Source organism: Scyliorhinus torazame, chromosome 9 (assembly GCF_047496885.1).
Source record: "Scyliorhinus torazame isolate Kashiwa2021f chromosome 9, sScyTor2.1, whole genome shotgun sequence".
Taxonomy (NCBI): Eukaryota; Metazoa; Chordata; class Chondrichthyes; order Carcharhiniformes; family Scyliorhinidae; genus Scyliorhinus; species Scyliorhinus torazame.
The window spans coordinates 9,267,918-9,285,226 of record NC_092715.1 but is presented as its reverse complement, the minus strand read 5'-3'; the positions used below and the strand labels follow the sequence as shown (position 1 = coordinate 9,285,226).

Here is a 17,309-nt window from a genome sequence, read left to right as displayed (position 1 = left end):
ATGGGGACAGTGTAGAGGGAGCTTTACTCTGTATCTAACCCCGTGCTGTACCTGTCCTGGGAGTGTTTGATGGGGACAGGGTAGAGGGAGCTTTACTCTGTATCTAACCCCGTGCTGTACCTGTCCTGGGAGTGTTTGATGGGGACAGTGTAGAGGGAGCTTTACTCTGTATCTAACCCCGTGCTGTACCTGCCCTGGGAGTGTTTGATGGGGACAGTGTAGAGGGAGCTTTACTCTGTACCTAACCCCGTGCTGTACCTGTCCTGGGAGTGTTTGATGGGGACAGTGTAGAGGGAGCTTTACTCTGTATCTAACCCCGTGCTGTACCTGTCCTGGGAGTGTTTGATGGGGACAGTGTAGAGGGAGCTTTACTCTGTATCTAACCCTGTGCTGTACCTGTCCTGGGAGTGTTTGATGGGGACAGTGTAGAGGGAGCTTTACTCTGTATCTAACCCCGTGCTGTACCTGTCCTGGGAGTGTTTGATGGGGACAGTGTAGAGGGAGCTTTACTCTGTATCTAACCCCGTGCTGTACCTATCCTGGGAGTGTTTGATGGGGACAGTGTAGAGGGAGCTTTACTCTGTATCTAACCCCGTGCTGTACCTGTCCTGGGAGTGTTTGATGGGGACAGTGTAGAGGGAGCTTTACTCTGTATCAAACCCCGCGCTGTACCTGTCCTGGGAGTGCTGGGTGCTACCAATGATGATGAACTTCCCACATTGTTTTGCACTAATTAAGATGTGGCTAAATCATTTACAAAGCTGTTCAGAGGAGGATATTCGGTCTGGTTGTTACCCAGTTGATGGAAGGTATGCAGTATATTCACTTCCTGCCATTGTCCCCACAGCAAGTCGGCCATCCCCGTGACTGAGTAAAAATACTGAAGGAAAGGGAGTCACTAACGTCTCCTGGCTTCAGCATTTGCCACGTAGATGAATCCGTTCACCACTCTGCACACCTTCTGCACCGGAGGGATGATGGTGTACCCAGGTTCCTGCCGTCCGTCTCCCTGGGCATCGCCCTGCCCCCCAGCAGCATCTTGCCGCACAAACAGTTTATTAACAACTTCATTTTCTTCTCTCCTTGCACATTCTCTCTCCTTCCTGAAAGAGACGGAGAGAAAGGAAGCAGCGGATCAGGTTTTCGATATTTTGTGCTGTCCGTAACACTGAAATAGGGGGCGGGATTCTCCGACCCCCCCCCCCCCCCCGCAGCCGGGTGGGAGAATCGCCAGGGGTCGGCGTGAATCCCGCCCCCGCCGTCCTCCTAATTCTCCCGCCCCCCAGAAGCCGGCCCGGCGGGAATCGCGCCGCCCGCCACGGGGAATGGGGGGGTCGGCGCGGCTCGATGGGTCCCGGGGCTGCCCGAAATCTCCGGCCTGGATTCGGGCCGAAGTCCCGCCCCTCTGTGGCCGGACCCGCCGGCGTAAATTAGAGCAGGACCCTTCCCGGCGGGACCTGGCGGCGCGGGCGGGTTCCGGGATTCTCGGGGGGGGGGGGGGATCTGGCCCCGGGGGGGTGCCCCCACGGTGGCCTGGCCCGCGATCGGGGCCCACCGAACCGCGGGCGGGCCTGTGCCGTGGGGGCACTCTATCCTTCAACACCGGAGGCTGTGGTCCTCCGCCGTTCCCGGAGCGGAAGCGGATCCCTCTGCGCACGCGCCGGAGGCCCTTCCGCGACGGTCGGCGGGACGCCAACCACTCCGGGGCGCGCCTAGCGGAGGATTCCGCACCTTCGGGGCGGCCCGACGCCGGAGTGGTTCACACCACTCCGTCCCGCCTTGAACCCCCGCCTCGCCGGGGAGGGGAGAATCCCGCCCAGGATGTCTGCTGTGATAATAATCCACATGAATCTCCGAACATCACTTAATCTCATAATTAAGATTATTTAACTATTTTTGCAGGATCTGCAGAGGGAGCTTTACTCTGTATCTAACCCCGTGCTGCACCTGTCCTGGGATTGTTTGATGGGGACAGTGTCGAGGGAGCTTTACTCTGTATCTAACCCCGTGCTGTACCTGTCCTGGGATTGTCTGATGGGGACAGTGCAGAGGGAGCTTTACTCTGTATCTAACCCCGTGCTGTACCTGTCCTGGGAGTGTTTGATGGGGACAGTGTAGAGGGAGCTTTACTCTGTATCTAACCCCGTGCTGTACCTGTCCTGGGATTGTTTGATGGGGACAGTGTCGAGGGAGCTTTACTCTGTATCTAACCCCGTGCTGTACCTGCCCTGGGAGTGTTTGATGGGGACAGTGTAGAAGGAGATTTACTCTGTATCTAACCCTGTGCTGTACCTGTCCTGGGAGTGTTTGATGGGGACAGTGTAGAGGGAGCGTTACTCTGTATCTAACCCTGTGCTGTACCTGTCCTGGGAATGTTTGATGGGGACAGTGTAGAGGGAGCTTTACTCTGTATCTAACCCCGTGCTGTACCTGTCCTGGGAGTGTTTGATGGGGACAGTGTAGAGGGAGCGTTACTCTGTATCTAACCCTGTGCTGTACCTGTCCTGGGAATGTTTGATGGGGACAGTGTAAAAGGAGCTTTACTCTGTATCTAACCCCGTGCTGTACCTGTCCTGGGAGTGTTTGATGGGGACAGTGTAGAAGGAGCTTTACTCTGTATCTAACCCCGTGCTGTACCTGTCCTGGGAGTGTTTGATGTGGACAGTGTAGAGGGAACTTTACTCTGTATCTAACCCCGTGCTGTACCTGTCCTGGGAGTGTTTGATTGGGACAGTGTAGAGGGAGCTTTACTCTGTATCTAACCTCGTGCTGTACCTGTCCTGTGAGTGTTTGATGGGAACAGTGTAGAGGGAGCTTTACTCTGAATCTAACCCCGTGCTGTACCTGTCCTGGGAGAGTTTGATGGGGACAGTGTAGAGGGAGCTTTACTCTGTATCTAACCCCGTGCTGCACCTGTCCTGGGAGTGTTTGATGGGGACAGTGTAGAGGGAGATTTACTCTGTATCTAACCCCGTGCTGTACCTGTCCTGGGAATGTTTGATTGGGACAGTGTAGAGGGAGCTTTACTCTGTATCTAACCCCGTGCTGTACCTGTCCTGGGAGTGTTTGATGGGGACAGTGTAGAGGGAGATTTACTCTGTATCTAACCCCGTGCTGTACCTGGCCTGGGAATGTTTGATTGGGACAGTGTAGAGGGAGCTTTACTCTGTATCTAACCTCGTGCTGTACCTGTCCTGTGAGTGTTTGATGGGGACAGTGTAGAGGGAGCTTTACTCTGTATCTAACCCCGTGCTGTACCTGTCCTGGGAGTGTTTGATGGGGACAGTGTAGAGGGAGCTTTACTCTGTATCTAACCCCGTGCTGTACCTGTCCTGGGAGTGTTTGATTGGGACAGTGTAGAGGGAGCTTTACTCTGTATCTAACCCCGTGCTGTACCTGTCCTGGGAATGTTTGATGGGGACAGTGTAGGGGGAGCTTTACTCTGTATCTAACCCCGTGCTGTACCTGTCCTGGGAGTGTTTGATGGGGACAGTGTAGAGGGAGCTTTACTCTGTATCTAACCCCGTGCTGTACCTGTCCTGGGAATGTTTGATTGGGACAGTGTAGAGGGAGATTTACTCTGTATCTAACCCCGTGCTGTACCTGTCCTGGGAATGTTTGATTGGGACAGTGTAGAGGGAGCTTTACTCTGTATCTAACCTCGTGCTGTACCTGTCCTGTGAGTGTTTGATGGGGACAGTGTAGAGGGAGCTTTACTCTGTATCTAACCCCGTGCTGTACCTGTCCTGGGAGCGTTTGATTGGGACAGTGTAGAGGGAGCTTTACTCTGTATCTAACCCCGTGCTGTACCTGTCCTGGGAATGTTTGATGGGGACAGTGTAGGGGGAGCTTTACTCTGTATCTAACCCCGTGCTGTACCTGTCCTGGGAGTGTTTGATGGGGACAGTGTAGAGGGAGCTTTACTCTGTATCTAACCCCGTGCTGTACCTGTCCTGGGAGTGTTTGATGGGGACAGTGTAGAGGGAGCTTTACTCTGTATCTAACCTCGTGCTGTACCTGTCCTGGGAGTGTTTGATGGGGACAGTGTAGGGGGAGCTTTACTCTGTATCTAACCCCGTGCTGTACCTGTCCTGGGAGTGTTTGATGGGGACAGTGTAGGGGGAGCTTTACTCTGTATCTAACCCCGTGCTGTACCTGTCCTGGGAGTGTTTGATGGGGACTGTGCAGAGGGTGCTTTACTCTGTATCTAACCCCGTGCTGTACCTGTCCTGGGAGTGTTTGATGGGGACAGTGTAGGGGGAGCTTTACTCTGTATCTAACCCCGTGCTGAACCTGTCCTGGGAGTGTTTGATGGGGACAGTGTAGGGGGAGCTTTACTCTGTATCTAACCCCGTGCTGTACCTGTCCTGGGAGTGTTTGATGGGGACTGTGCAGAGGGTGCTTTACTCTGTATCTAACCCCGTGCTGTACCTGTCCTGGGAGTGTTTGATGGGGACAGTGTAGAGGGAGCTTTACTCTGTATCTAACCCCGTGCTGTACCTGTCCTGGGAGTGTTTGATGGGGACAGTGTAGAGGGAGCTTTACTCTGTATCTAACCCTGTGCTGTACCTGTCCTGGGAGTGTTTGATGGGGACAGTGTAGAGGGAGCTTTACTCTGTATCTAACCCTGTGCTGTACCTGTCCTGGGAGTGTTTGATGGGGGACAGTGTTGAGGGAGATTTACTCTGTATATAACCCCGTGCTGTACCTGTCCTGGGAGTGTTTGATGGGGACAGTGTAGAGGGAGCTTTACTCTGTATCTAACCCCGTGCTGTACCTGTCCTGGGAGTGTTTGATGGGGGACAGTGTTGAGGGAGATTTACTCTGTATCTAACCCCGTGCTGTACCTGTCCTGGGAGTGTTTGATGGGGACAGTGTAGAGGGAGCTTTACTCTGTATCTAACCCCGTGCTGTACCTGTCCTGGGAGTGTTTGATGGGGACAGTGTAGAGGGAGCTTTACTCTGTATCTAACCCCGTGCTGTACCTTTCCTGGGAGTGTTTGATGGGGACACTGTAGAGGGAGCTTTACTCTGTATCTAACCCCGTGCTGCACCTGTCCTGGGAGTGTTTGATGGGGACAGTGTAGAGGGAGCTTTACTCTGTATCTAACCCCGTGCTGTACCTGTCCTGTGAGTGTTTGATGGGGACAGTGCAAATTGAGCTTTTCTCTGTATCTAACCCCGTGCTGTACCAGTGCTGGGAGTGTTTGGTGGGGACAGTGTAGAGGGAGCTTTACTCTGTATCTAACCCCGTGCTGTACCTGTTCTGGGAGTGCTTGATGGGGACAGTGCAGAGGGAGCTTTACTCTGGATCTAACCCTGTGCTGTACCTGTCCTGGGAGTGTTTGATGGGGACAGTGTAGAGGGAGCTTTACTCTGTATCTAACCCCGTGCTGTGCCTGTCCTGGGAGTGTTTGATGGGGACAGCGTAGTGGGAGCTTTACTCTGTATCTAACCCCGTGCTGTACCTGTCCTGGGAGTGTTTGATGGGGACAGTGTAGAGGGAGATTTACTCTGTATCTAACCCCGTGCTGTACCTGTCCTGGGAGTGTTTGATGGGGACAGTGTAGAGGGAGATTTACTCTGTATCTAACCCCGCGCTGTACCTGTCCTGGGAGTGTTTGATGGGGACAGTGTAGAGGGAGCTTATCTCTGTGTCTAACCCCGTGCTGTACCTGTCCTGGGAGTGTTTGATGGGGACAGTGTCGAGGGAGCTTTACTCTGTGTCTAACCCCGTGCTGTACCTGTCCTGGGCGTGTTTGATGGGGACAGTGTAGAGGGAGCTTTACTCTGTATCCAAGCCCGTGCTGTACCTGTCCTGGGAGTGTTTGATGGGGGACAGTGTAGAGGGAGCTTTACTCTGTATCTAACACTGTGCTGTACCTGTCCTGGGAGTGTTTGATGGGGACAGTGTAGAGGGAGCTTTACTCTGTATCTAACCCCGTGCTGTACCTGTCCTGGGAGTGTTTGATGGGGACAGTGTAGAGGGAGATTTACTCTGTATCTAACCCCGTGCTGTACCTGTCCTGGGAGTGTTTGATGGGGACAGTGCAGAGGGAGCTTTACTCTGTATCTAACCCCGTGCTGTACCTGTCCTGGGAGTGTTTGATGGGGGACAGTGTAGAGGGAGCTTTACTCTGTCTCAAACCCCGTGCTGTACCTGTCCTGGGAGTGTTTGATGGGGGACAGTGTAGAGGGAGCTTTACTCTGTATCGAACCCCGTGCTGTACCTGTCCTGGGAGTGTTTGATGGGGACAATGTAGAGGGAGCTTTACTCTGTATCTAACCCCGTGCTGTACCTGTCCTGGGAGTGTTTGATGGGGACAGTGTAGAGGGAGCTTTACTCAGTATCTAACCCCGTGCAGTACCTGTCCTGGGAATGTTTGATGGGGACAGTGTAGAGGAAGCTTTACTCTGTATCTAACCCCGTGCTGTACCTGTCCTGGGAGTGTTTGATGGGGACAGTGTAGAGAGAGTTTTTCTCTGTATCTAACCCCGTGCTGTACCTGTCCTGGGAGTGTTTGATGGGGACAGTGTAGAGGGAGCTTTACTCTCTATCTAACCCCGTGCTGTACCTGTCCTGGGAGTGTTTGATGGGGATAGTGTAGAGAGAGTTTTTCTCTGGATCTAACCCCGTGCTGTACCTGTCCTGGGAGTGTTTGATGGGGACAGTGTAGAGGGAGCTTTACTCTGTATCTAACCCCGTGCTGTACCTGTCCTGGGAGTGTTTGATGCGGACAGTGTAGAGGGAGCTTTACTCTGTATCTAACCCCGTGCTGTACCTGTCCTGGGAGTGTTTGATGGGGACAGTGTAGAGAGAGTTTTTCTCTGTATCTAACCCCGTGCTGTACCTGTCCTGGGAGTGTTTGATGGGGACAGTGTAGAGGGAGCTTTACTCTGTATCTAACCCCGTGCTGTACCTCTCCTGCGAGTGTTTGATGGGGACAGTGTAGAGGGAGCTTTACTCTGTATCTAACCCCGTGCTGTACCTGTATTGGGAGTGTTTAATGGGGACAGTGCAGAGGGAGCTTTACTCTGTATCTAACCCCGTGCTGTACCTGTCCTGGGAGTGTTTGATGGGGACAGTGTAGAGAGAGTTTTTCTCTGTATCTAACCCCGTGCTGTACCTGTCCTGGAAGTGTTTGATGTTGACAGTGTAGAGGGAGCTTTACTCTGTATCTAACCCCGTGCTGTACCTGTCCTGGGACTGTTTGATGGGGACAGGGTAGAGGGAGCTTTACTCTATATCTAACCCCGTGCTGTACCTGTCCTGGGAGTGTTTGATGGGGCCAGTGTAGAGGGGGCTTTACTCTGTATCTAACCCCGTGCTGTACCTGTCCTGGGAGTGTTTGATGGGGACAGTGTAGAGGGAGCTTTACTCTGTATCTAACCCCGTGCTGTACCTGTCCTGGGAGTGTTTGATGGGGACAGTGTAGAGAGAGTTTTTCTCTGTGTCTAACCCCGTGCTGTACCTGTCCTGGGACTGTTTGATGCGGACAGTGTAGAGGGAGCTTTACTCTGTATCTAACCCCGTGCTGTACCTGTCCTGGGAGTGTTTGATGGGGACAGATAAGAGGGTGCTTTACTCTGTATCTAACCCCGTGCTGGACCTGTCCTGGGAGTGTTTGATGGGGACAGTGTAGAGGGAGCTTTACTCTGTATCTAACCCCGTGATGTACCTGTCCTGGGAGTGTTTGATGGGGACAGTGCAGAGGGAGCTTTACTCTGTATCTAATCCCGTGCTGTACCTGTCCTGGGAGTGTTTGATGGGGACAGTGTAGAGGGAGCTCTCCCACATTATGATTTCTGAGCCAATATTCTTTCTCACGATTGGACTGATTTCTGTCTTTACTAATAACTCTACCCCACCTCCTTTCCCTTTTTGTCTGTCCTACCTAAATAACGAATACTCCTGGAAGTTCAGCTCCCATCCTTGGTAACCCTGCAGCCATGTTTCAGTAATTATAACTCTATCATAACCCTTTACATCTAGTTGAGCTGTTAATTTATCGACCTTATTGTGACTGCTTTGTGCATTAAGACACAAAGGCCTTTGGACTTGTCTTTTTAATCTTGTTTGTCCTGTTCAGTTTTATTTTGCGTTCTGGCCTATTTATTTCTCGTCCTTGTTTTTTCTGCAGCATCCTGGAGTCTCTTTTTCGGATGCAGCAGTGCCTGACTGCTCCCCTTACTGTCGCATCCCCTGTCATTGTATCCCTGCCAATCCTCTTCCTTCCCTCTGTGCAACTACTGCTAGTTAATGAGGTAACTGACTCAAAGGGCTGGGTGACCCACCCTCGTCCCAAGGCCAAATCCTTCCATTCCTCAACAACAATTACTTACCAGGTTGTTGAGTATAAAGTCAGAATGTTAAACTTGTTCGTGCTGTTGAATAAGAAGCTGATTCCTGATCCAATTCCTAAAAGGGGAAAGGGGACAGGTGAGGAGGAGGATGTCACCAGATAACATCGCCGAACAGAAACGATCCAGATCGATAAAGATAAACACAACATGAATGCGGAGATGGGAAATTCATTTCTGTGCCTCCTTCTCTGGGCTTGTCCAATGAGGAGAGGCTGACTAAATTGGGTTTACGTCCTGTGGAACTCAGAAGAATGGGATGCATTCCCATGGAAATGGACAGCGTTCTGAGGGGGTTTGATAGTGTGGAGGCTGAGAGGTTGTTTACGCTAGTCAGGGAACCTGGAACATCGGGGTGGGGGCAGTGTGAGGTTCACGAGACGATCATTTAGGACTGAGATGTGGAGACATTACTGCACTCAAAGGTGAATCTTTGGAATGGTGAGGTGTGTGTGAGGTGTGAGAGGTATGAGCTGTGTGTGTGTGTGAGATGTCTGTGTGTGTGTGTGTGTGTGAGGTGTGCGTGTGAGTGAGGTGTGTGTGAGTGAGGTGTGTATGAGTGAGGTGTGTGTGTGTGAGGTGTGTGTATGTGTGAGGTGTTTGTGTGTGAGGTGTGTGTGTGAGGTGTGTGTGTGTGAGGTGTGTGTGTGTGTGAGGTGTGTATGTGTGTGAGGTGTGTGTGTGAGGTGTGTGTGGTGTTGGGTGCTCTGGTGCACAGATGAGCCAACACAGTTGTATGTGGTACAACTCTATTTTATTATAACTCTTATAATACAGTTCGTTCTGGATACTCTGCACGTGCTGTCTCCCTGAGTGTGTTTGGTAACAGATGTGTCCTGGTTCTCCTCTGCAGCTAATACTGACCACCGGGAGTCGTGTCTGTGCTTTTATATCTTTCTGTCATTGGTTGTGGTGTTGTGTGTTCTGATTTGTCTGTTGGTGTGTCTATCATGATGTGTGTGTTTGAATATCATGACATCCCCCCTTTTTACAAAGATTTTTTTTTTTTTGTGGTACAACTCTATTTTATTATAACTCTTATAATACAGTTCGTTCTGGATACTCTGCACGTGCTGTCTCCCTGAGTGTGTTTGGTAACAGATGTGTCCTGGTTCTCCTCTGCAGCTAATACTGACCACCGGGGGTCGTGTCTGTGCTTTTATATCTTTCTGTCATTGGTTGTGGTGTTGTGTGTTCTGATTTGTCTGTTGGTGTGTCTATCATGATGTGTGTGTTTGAATATCATGACAGTGTGTATGTGTGTGAGGTGTGTGTGTGTGAGGTGTGCGTGTGAGTGAGGTGTGTGTGAGAGGTGTGTGTGTGTGAGGTGTGTGTGTGAGGTGTGTGTGAGGTGTGTGTGTGTGTGAGGTGTGTGTGAGTGAGGTGTGTGTATGTGTGAGGTGTTTGTGTGTAAGGTGTGTGTGTGAGGTGCGTATGTGTGTGAGGTGTGTATGTGTGTGAGGTGTGTGTGTGTGAGGTGTGCGTGTGTGTGAGGTGTGTGTGAGTGAGGTATGTGTGAGTGAGGTGTGTATGAGTGAGGTGTGTGTGTGTGAGGTGTGTGTATGTGTGAGGTGTTTGTGTGTGAGGTGTGTGTGTGAGGTGTGTGTGTGTGAGGTGTGTGTGTGTGAGGTGTGTATGTGTGTGAGGTGTGTGTGTGAGGTGTGTGTGTGTGAGGTGTGCATGTGTGTGAGTGAGGTGTGTGTGTGTGTGAGTGAGGTGTGTGTGTGTGTGAGGTGTGTATGTGTGTGAGGTGTGTGTGTGAGGTGTGTGTGTGTGAGGTGTGAGGTGTGTGTGTGAGGTATGAGGTGTGTGAGGTGTGGGTGTGTGTGTGTGAGGTGTGTGTGTGTGAGGTGTGTGTGTGTGAGGTGTGTGTGTGTGAGTGTGTGAGGTGTGCGTGTGAGTGAGGTGTGTGTGAGTGAGGTGTGTGTGAGTGAGGTGTGTGTGAGTGAGGTGTGTGTATGTGTGAGGTGTTTGTGTGTAAGGTGTGTGTGAGGTGTGTGTGCGAGGTGTGTGTGTGTGAGGTGTGTGTGTGTGAGGTGTGAGTGTCTGTGAGGTGTGTGTGTATGAGGTGTGCGTGTGAGTGAGGTGTGTGTGAGAGGTGTGTGTGTGTGAGGTGTGTGTGTGAGGTGTGTGTGTGAGGTGTGTATGTGTGTGAGGTGTGTGTGTGTGGTGTGCGTGTGAGTGAGGTGTGTGTGAGTGAGGTGTGTGTGTGTGAGGTGTGTGTATGTGTGAGGTGTTTGTGTGTGAGGTGTGTATGTGTGAGGTGTGTATGTGTGTGAGGTGTGTGTGTGTGTGTGAGGTGTGCGTGTGAGTGAGGTGTGTGTGAGAGGTGTGTGTGTGTGAGGTGTGTGTGTGTGAGGTGTGTATGTGTGTGAGGTGTGTGTGTGTGTGTGTGAGGTGTGCGTGTGAGTGAGGTGTGTGTGAGTGAGGTGTGTGTGAGTGAGGTGTGTGTGAGTGAGGTGTGTGTGTGTGTGAGGTGTGTGTATGTGTGAGGTGTTTGTGTGTGAGGTGTGTGTGTGAGGTGTGCATGTGTGTGTGTGAGGTGTGTGTGTGTGAGGTGTGTGTGAGGTGTGTGTGTGTGAGGTGTGTGTGTGAGGTATGAGGTGTGTGTGTGTGAGGTGTGTGTGAGGTGTGTGTGTGTGTGTGAGGTGTGTGTGTGTGAGGTGTGTGTGTGAGCTGTGTGTGTGAGGTGTGTGTGTGTGTGTGTGTCAGGTGTGCGTGTGAGTGAGGTGTGTGTGAGTGAGGTGTGTGTATGTGTGAGGTGTTTGTATGTGTGAGGTGTGTGTGTGAGGTGTGTGTGTGAGGTGTGTGTGTGTGTGTGTGAGGTGGGTGTGTGTGTGAGGTGTGTGTGTGTGAGATCAGGTGTGTATGTGTGAGGTAGAGATCAGGAATAAGAAGGGTGCAGTCACAATGTTGGGTGTTTACTACAGGCCTCCCAACAGCCAGCGGGAGATAGAGGAGCAGATAGGTAGACAGATTTTGGAAAAGAGTAAAAACAACAGGGTTGTGGTGATGGGAGACTTCAACTTCCTCAATATTGACTGGGACTCACTTAGTGCCAGGGGCTTAGACGGGGCGGAGTTTGTAAGGAGCATCCAGGAGGGCTTCTTAAAACAATATGTGGACAGTCCAACTAGGGAAGGGGCGGTACGGGACCTGGTATTGGGGAATGAGCCCTGCCAGGTGGTAGATGTTTCAGTAGGGGAGCATTTCGGGAACAGTGACCACAATTCAGTAAGTTTTAAAGTGCTGGTGGACAAGGATAAGAGTGGTCCTAGGATGAATGTGCTAAATTGGGGGAAGGCTAATTATAACAATATTAGGCGGGAACTGAAGAACATAGATTGGGGGAGGATGTTTGAGGGCAAATCAACTTCGGACATGTGGGAGGCTTTCAAGTGTCAGTTGAAAGGAATTCAGGACCGGCATGTTCCTGTGAGGAAGAAGGATAAATACGTCAATTTTCGGGAACCTTGGATAACAAGAGATATTGTAGGCCTCGTCAAAAAGAAAAAGGAGGCATTTGTCAGGGCTAAAAGGCTGGGAACAGACGAAGCCGGTGTGGAATATAAGGAAAGTAGGAAGGAACTTAAGCAAGGAGTCAGGAGGGCTAGAAGGGGTCACGAAAAGTCATTGGCAAATAGGGTTAAGGAAAATCCCAAGGTTTTTTACATGTACATAAAAAGCAAGAGGGTAGCCAGGGAAAGGGTTGGCCCACTGAAGGATAGGCAAGGGAATCTATGTGTGGAGCCAGAGGAAATGGGCGAGGTACTAAATGAATACTTTGCATCAGTATTCACCAAAGAGAAGATGTTGAGTCTGGAGAAGGGTGTGTAGATAGCCTGGGTCACATTGAGATCCAAAAAGATGAGGTGTTGGGTGTCTTAAAAAATATTAAGGTAGATAAGTCCCCAGGGCCTGATGGGATCTACCCCAGAATACTGAAGGAGGCTGGAAAGGAAATTGCTGAGGCCTTGACAGAAATCTTTGGATCCTCACTGTCTTCAGGTGATGTCCCGGAGGACTGGAGAATAGCCAATGTTGTTCCTCTGTTTAAGAAGGGTAGCAAGGATAATCCAGGGAACTACAGGCCGGTGAGCCTTACTTCAGTGGTAGGGAAATTACTGGAGAGAATTCGTTGAGACAGGATCTACTCCCATTTGGAAGCAAATGGACGTGTTAGTGAGAGGCAGCATGGTTTTGTGAAGGGAAGGTCGTGTCTCACTAACTTGATAGAGTTTTTCGAGGAGGTCACTAAGATGATTGATGCAGGTAGGGCAGTGGATGTTGTCTATATGGACTTCAGTAAGGCCTTTGACAAGGTCCCTCATGGTAGACTAGTACAAAAGGTGAAGTCACAAGGGATCAGGGGTGAGCTGGCAAGGTGGATACAGAACTGGCTAGGCCATAGAAGGCAGAGAGTAGCAATGGAGGGATGCTTTTCTAATTGGAGGGCTGTGACCAGTGGTGTTCCACAGGGATCAGTGCTGGGACCTTTGCTCTTTGTAGTATATATAAATGATTTGGAGGAAAATGTAACTGGTCTGATTAGTAAGTTTGCAGACGACACAAAGGTTGGTGGAATTGCGGATAGCGATGAGGACTGTCGGAGGATACAGCAGGATTTAGATTGTTTGGAGACTTGGGCGGAGAGATGGCAGTTGGAGTTTAATCCGGACAAATGTGAGGTAATGCATTTTGGAAGGTCTAATGCAGGTAGGGAATATACAGTGAATGGTAGAACCCTCAAGAGTATTGAAAGTCAAAGAGATCTAGGAGTACAGGTCCACAGGTCACTGAAAGGGGCAACACAGATGGAGAAGGTAGTCAAGAAGGCATACGGCATGTTTGCCTTCATTGGCTGGGGCACTGAGTATAAGAATTGGCAAGTCATGTTGCAGCTGTATAGAACCTTAGTTAGGCCACACTTGGAGTATAGTGTTCAATTCTGGTCGCCACACTACCAGAAGGATGTGGAGGTTTTAGAGAGGGTGCAGAAGAGATTTACCAGAATGTTGCCTGGTATGGAGGGCATTAGCTATGAGGAGCGGTTGAATAAACTCGGTTTGTTCTCACTGGAACGAAGGAGGTTGAGGGGAGACCTGATGGGGTATACAAAATTATGAGGGGCATAGACAGAGTGGATAGTCAGAGGCTTTTCCCCAGGGTAAAGGGGTCAATTACTAGGGGGCATAGGTTTAAGGTGAGAGGGGCAAGGTTTAGAGTAGATGTACGAGGCAAGTTTTTTACGCAGAGGGTAGTGGGTGCCTGGAACTCGCTACCGGAGGAGGTGGTGGAAGCAGGGACGATAGTGACATTTAAGGGGCATCTTGACAAATACATGAATAGGATGGGAATAGAGGGATACGGACCCAGGAAGTGTAGAAGATTGTAGTTTAGTCGGGCAGCATGGTCGGCACGGGCTTGGAGGGCCGAAGGGCCTGTTCCTGTGCTGTACATTTCTTTGTTCTTTGTGTGTGTGTGAGTGAGATGTGTGTGTGTGTGTGTGATGTGTGTGTGTGTGTGTGTGAGAGGTGTGTGTGTGAGGTGTGTCTGTGTGTGAGGTGTGTGTGTGAGGTGTGTCTGTGTGGTAGGTGTGTGTGTGAGTGAGGTGTGTGTGGGTGAGATGTGTTTTTGTTTCATTCATTTAGGGGATGTGGGTGTCGCTGGCTAGGCCCAGCATTTATTGCCCATCCCTAATTGCCCTTCAGAAGGTGGGGGTGAGCTGCCTTCTTGAACCGCTGCAGTCCCTGAGGTGTAGGTGCACCCACTGTGCTGTTAGGGAGGGAGTTCCAGGATTTTGACCCAGCGACAGGGAAGGAACGGCGATATATTTCCAAGTTTGGATGGTGGGTGATTGGAGGCGACCAGAGGTTGTTCAGAGACCTCTAAAAATATTGGGCGCAATTTAAAAAGTCAGGGTTGTGAGTGACTTGGAGGGGAATCTCCAGGTGGTGGGGTTCCCAGGTATCTGCTGCTCTTGTCCTTCTAGGTGGTAAAGGTTGTGGGTTTGGAAGCTGCTGCCGAAGGAATCTTGGTGAGTTACTGCATTTAAGAATCAACCACATTGCTGTGGGTCTGGAGTCACGTGTAGGCCAGACCGGGTAAGGACGGCAGATTTCCTTCCCGAAAGGACATGAGTGAACCTGATGGGTTTTTATGACAATCAACAAATGGTTTCATGGTCATCGTTTGACTTTTATTTCAGATATTTATGAGTTTCAATTCCATCACCTGCCGTGGTGGGATCAGAACCCAGAACATTATCCTGGGTCTCCAGATTACTAGTCCAGCGACAATACCACTATGTCACTGCCTCCCCTGTACTTAGCTTTGGAGGAAGCCTCTGACACTTGTAAGAGCTGCTGCTTTAAACACTTTTGTCTGAGGCAGCAGATGCTAGGGAGGGGTAGGTGAAATTGCTGTGATTTTTCACCCTACTGTCTGGACTTCTCTTCAGCTTCCAGGCAGGGGAATCTGATAGGGGGGTCTGATGGGGGGGGGGGGGGTCTGATGGGGGGGGGGGTCTGATGGGGGATGATGGGGGGTCTGATGGGGGGTGATGGGGGGATCTAATGGGGGGGGGGTGATGGGGGGGTTCTGATGGGGATGATGGGGGGTCTGATGGGGAGTGTCTGATGGGGGGTCTGATGGGGGGGTCTGATGGGGGGGTGATGGGGATCTGACGTGGGGGGTCTGATGGGGGGGTCTGATAGGAGGGTCTGATGCGGGGGGGTCTGATGGGGGGGTCTAATGTGGGGATCTGATGGGGGGGTCTGATGGGTGGGTCTGATGGGTGGGTCTGATGGGGGGGTCTGATGGGGGGGTCTGATGGGGGGGTCTGATGGGGGGGTCTGATGGGGGGGTCTGATGGGGGGTGTCTGATGGGGGGGTCTGATGGAGGGTCTGATGGGGGGTGTCTGATGGGAGGTTTGATTGGGGTCAGGGGGTGGGTCACCCTCCATGCCTGTGTGTTGTGGGGGGGTTTGACAAGTTATTTTCATGGTGGGTAGGGGTGGGTGGGGAGGATGCTCCTTCTTGTCACCGGGGGGGGGGGCAGGATTAGTGTTGTGAGGGGGAGGGGGCCATCATATTTTCAAGGTTAAGGAGAGAGCCTCGCGCCTGGCCCCTCTCCCAGGGCCAGTGGGGGCCAGGCCCGGTTCTCCGTGGAGGGAGCACTTAGTCTCCAGAAAGGAGATTCCCGGCCAGACTGTTGGGATAATGAACTCCAATTGACAGGATGCGAGTTTTGACGTTCCTTAACGATTTGTGTTCGGAGTTATTTATTAATGTTGCGATAGAAAGCCACACAGAGCAACCTATCAGGAACATGGAGACAGGAGACCGTGAGCACGATCGGTGGAAACGGAATGCGACAGGGAGAAATTTATTCAGCGAAGCGGCAAAACTGGGGCAAACAGATTTCAACGTCGGCAAATGTGTGAGTGCCCGCCTTGGACCAAGAGAAATGGTAAACAGCTCGAAGCAGCACAGGGAGCGGTCCTTGTGCTCAGAGCAATAAAACGTCCTGATCAGCGACAGAAATAAACGTGAATGGAACTCTGACCTCTCAGTCTGCAGCACGGGGATTCCGGGAGCGAGGAACCATGCTTCAGTCACTGGCTCCGGGATAACACCGGGAGTTATTGTGAACAATCCCAGGTAGCACTGCTGCCTCACTGCTCCGGGGACCCGGGTTAAAATCCGCGCTCGGGCGACCGTCTGTGCGGAGTCTGCGCGTTCTCCCCGTGTGCGCGTGGGTTTCGTCCGGGTGCTCCGGTTTCCGCCCACAGTCCAAAGATGTGCAGGTTAGGTGGATTGGCCATGATAAAATGTCCCTTAGTGTCCAAAGGTGGGGTTACGGGGTAATGGGGACAGGGCGGGGGATTGGGCCGAGGTACTGTGCTCTTTCAGAGGGTCGGTGCAGGTCAGCTGGGCCAATGGGCCACCTTCTGCACTGTGGGGGATCTATGATTCCGCTCTGACTCAGCACGCCTAACGCTGTGGGGGCAGTTCTGCCTCATTTTACCAAGTTGGCGCGTGGAGCTTGAGGATTGAAAGGAGAGATTACACAACCTCAGGTTGTGTTCGCTGCGACGTCGAAGGCTAACGGACAATTTGAATGAAGTTTTCAAGGGAGTAAGTGAAACAAGATAAGATAGATACGGAAAAACGATATCCTCGAGTGAGGAGTCCAAAGAGGGAGCGGAGTGTGAAGGTTGGAGCCAAAGCATTCAGAACGGAAATTAGGAATCAAAATGAGGAAAGACCTGAGCTTCTATTAATGCTTTGCAAGAACAGCAGATGCCTCTGTGTCAATGAAATACTTTTTGAGGCATCGAGAGTGCGACAGTGTCGGAAACACAGCAGTCATCATGGACACAGCAAGATGCAACAAAGTGCAGACAATCTGTTGTTGTGATGTTGAGGGAAGAACGCGCCTGCTCTTCCTTGTGACAGTGAGGTGGGCTCGAATGAGGAGAAGGGCCCTCGCTTTAATATCCTTTCTGAAAGACCCATTAGTCTTGGTTTTCATGCTCGGGGTCGTGAACCCTGAACCTCGTTACTCTCAGGCTAAGAGGGTGGCGAACAGCTGACGGTTAACGCAAATGGAGAGAGAAGTTTGCAATATTCTCTTCATCGAAAGTCGATGATGTTGTAAATTTTGAATCTCAGGTTGATACTGATAGATGGTTTCGTTGACAGAACTTATTGAAGGATATTAGTGAGGGAGGATGTTCGCTCCGACAGTGTGGAATCTGGATGGGTGCAGCAGAGAAACACAAAGGAGCGATACACCTCACTGGGGTTGTGTCTCGACCCCCAAACTGCAGCGAGGATGTCGGAGGTGGCGGTAAACAGGAAATTAGAGATGCATGTGATAAAGGAACATCTGTAATTATGGGTGATTTTAATCTGCATATAGATTGAGAAAATCAAATACCGTG

At 51.2% G+C, this 17,309-nt stretch overlaps 1 protein-coding gene across 1 annotated transcript in view; it reads right to left on the bottom strand.

Annotated features, from left to right (window-relative positions):
• fbxo4 (F-box protein 4) overlaps positions 1-17,309 on the bottom strand; it is a 56,051-nt gene that overhangs the window by 30,685 nt on the left and 8,057 nt on the right. Inside the window, exons 4-5 of the mRNA XM_072515596.1 lie at positions 8,344-8,419; positions 904-1,103 (exon numbers count right to left, since the gene is read on the bottom strand). Coding sequence (XP_072371697.1) covers positions 904-1,103; positions 8,344-8,419 — 276 coding nt within the window. The remainder of the gene's footprint in view (positions 1-903; positions 1,104-8,343; positions 8,420-17,309) is intronic.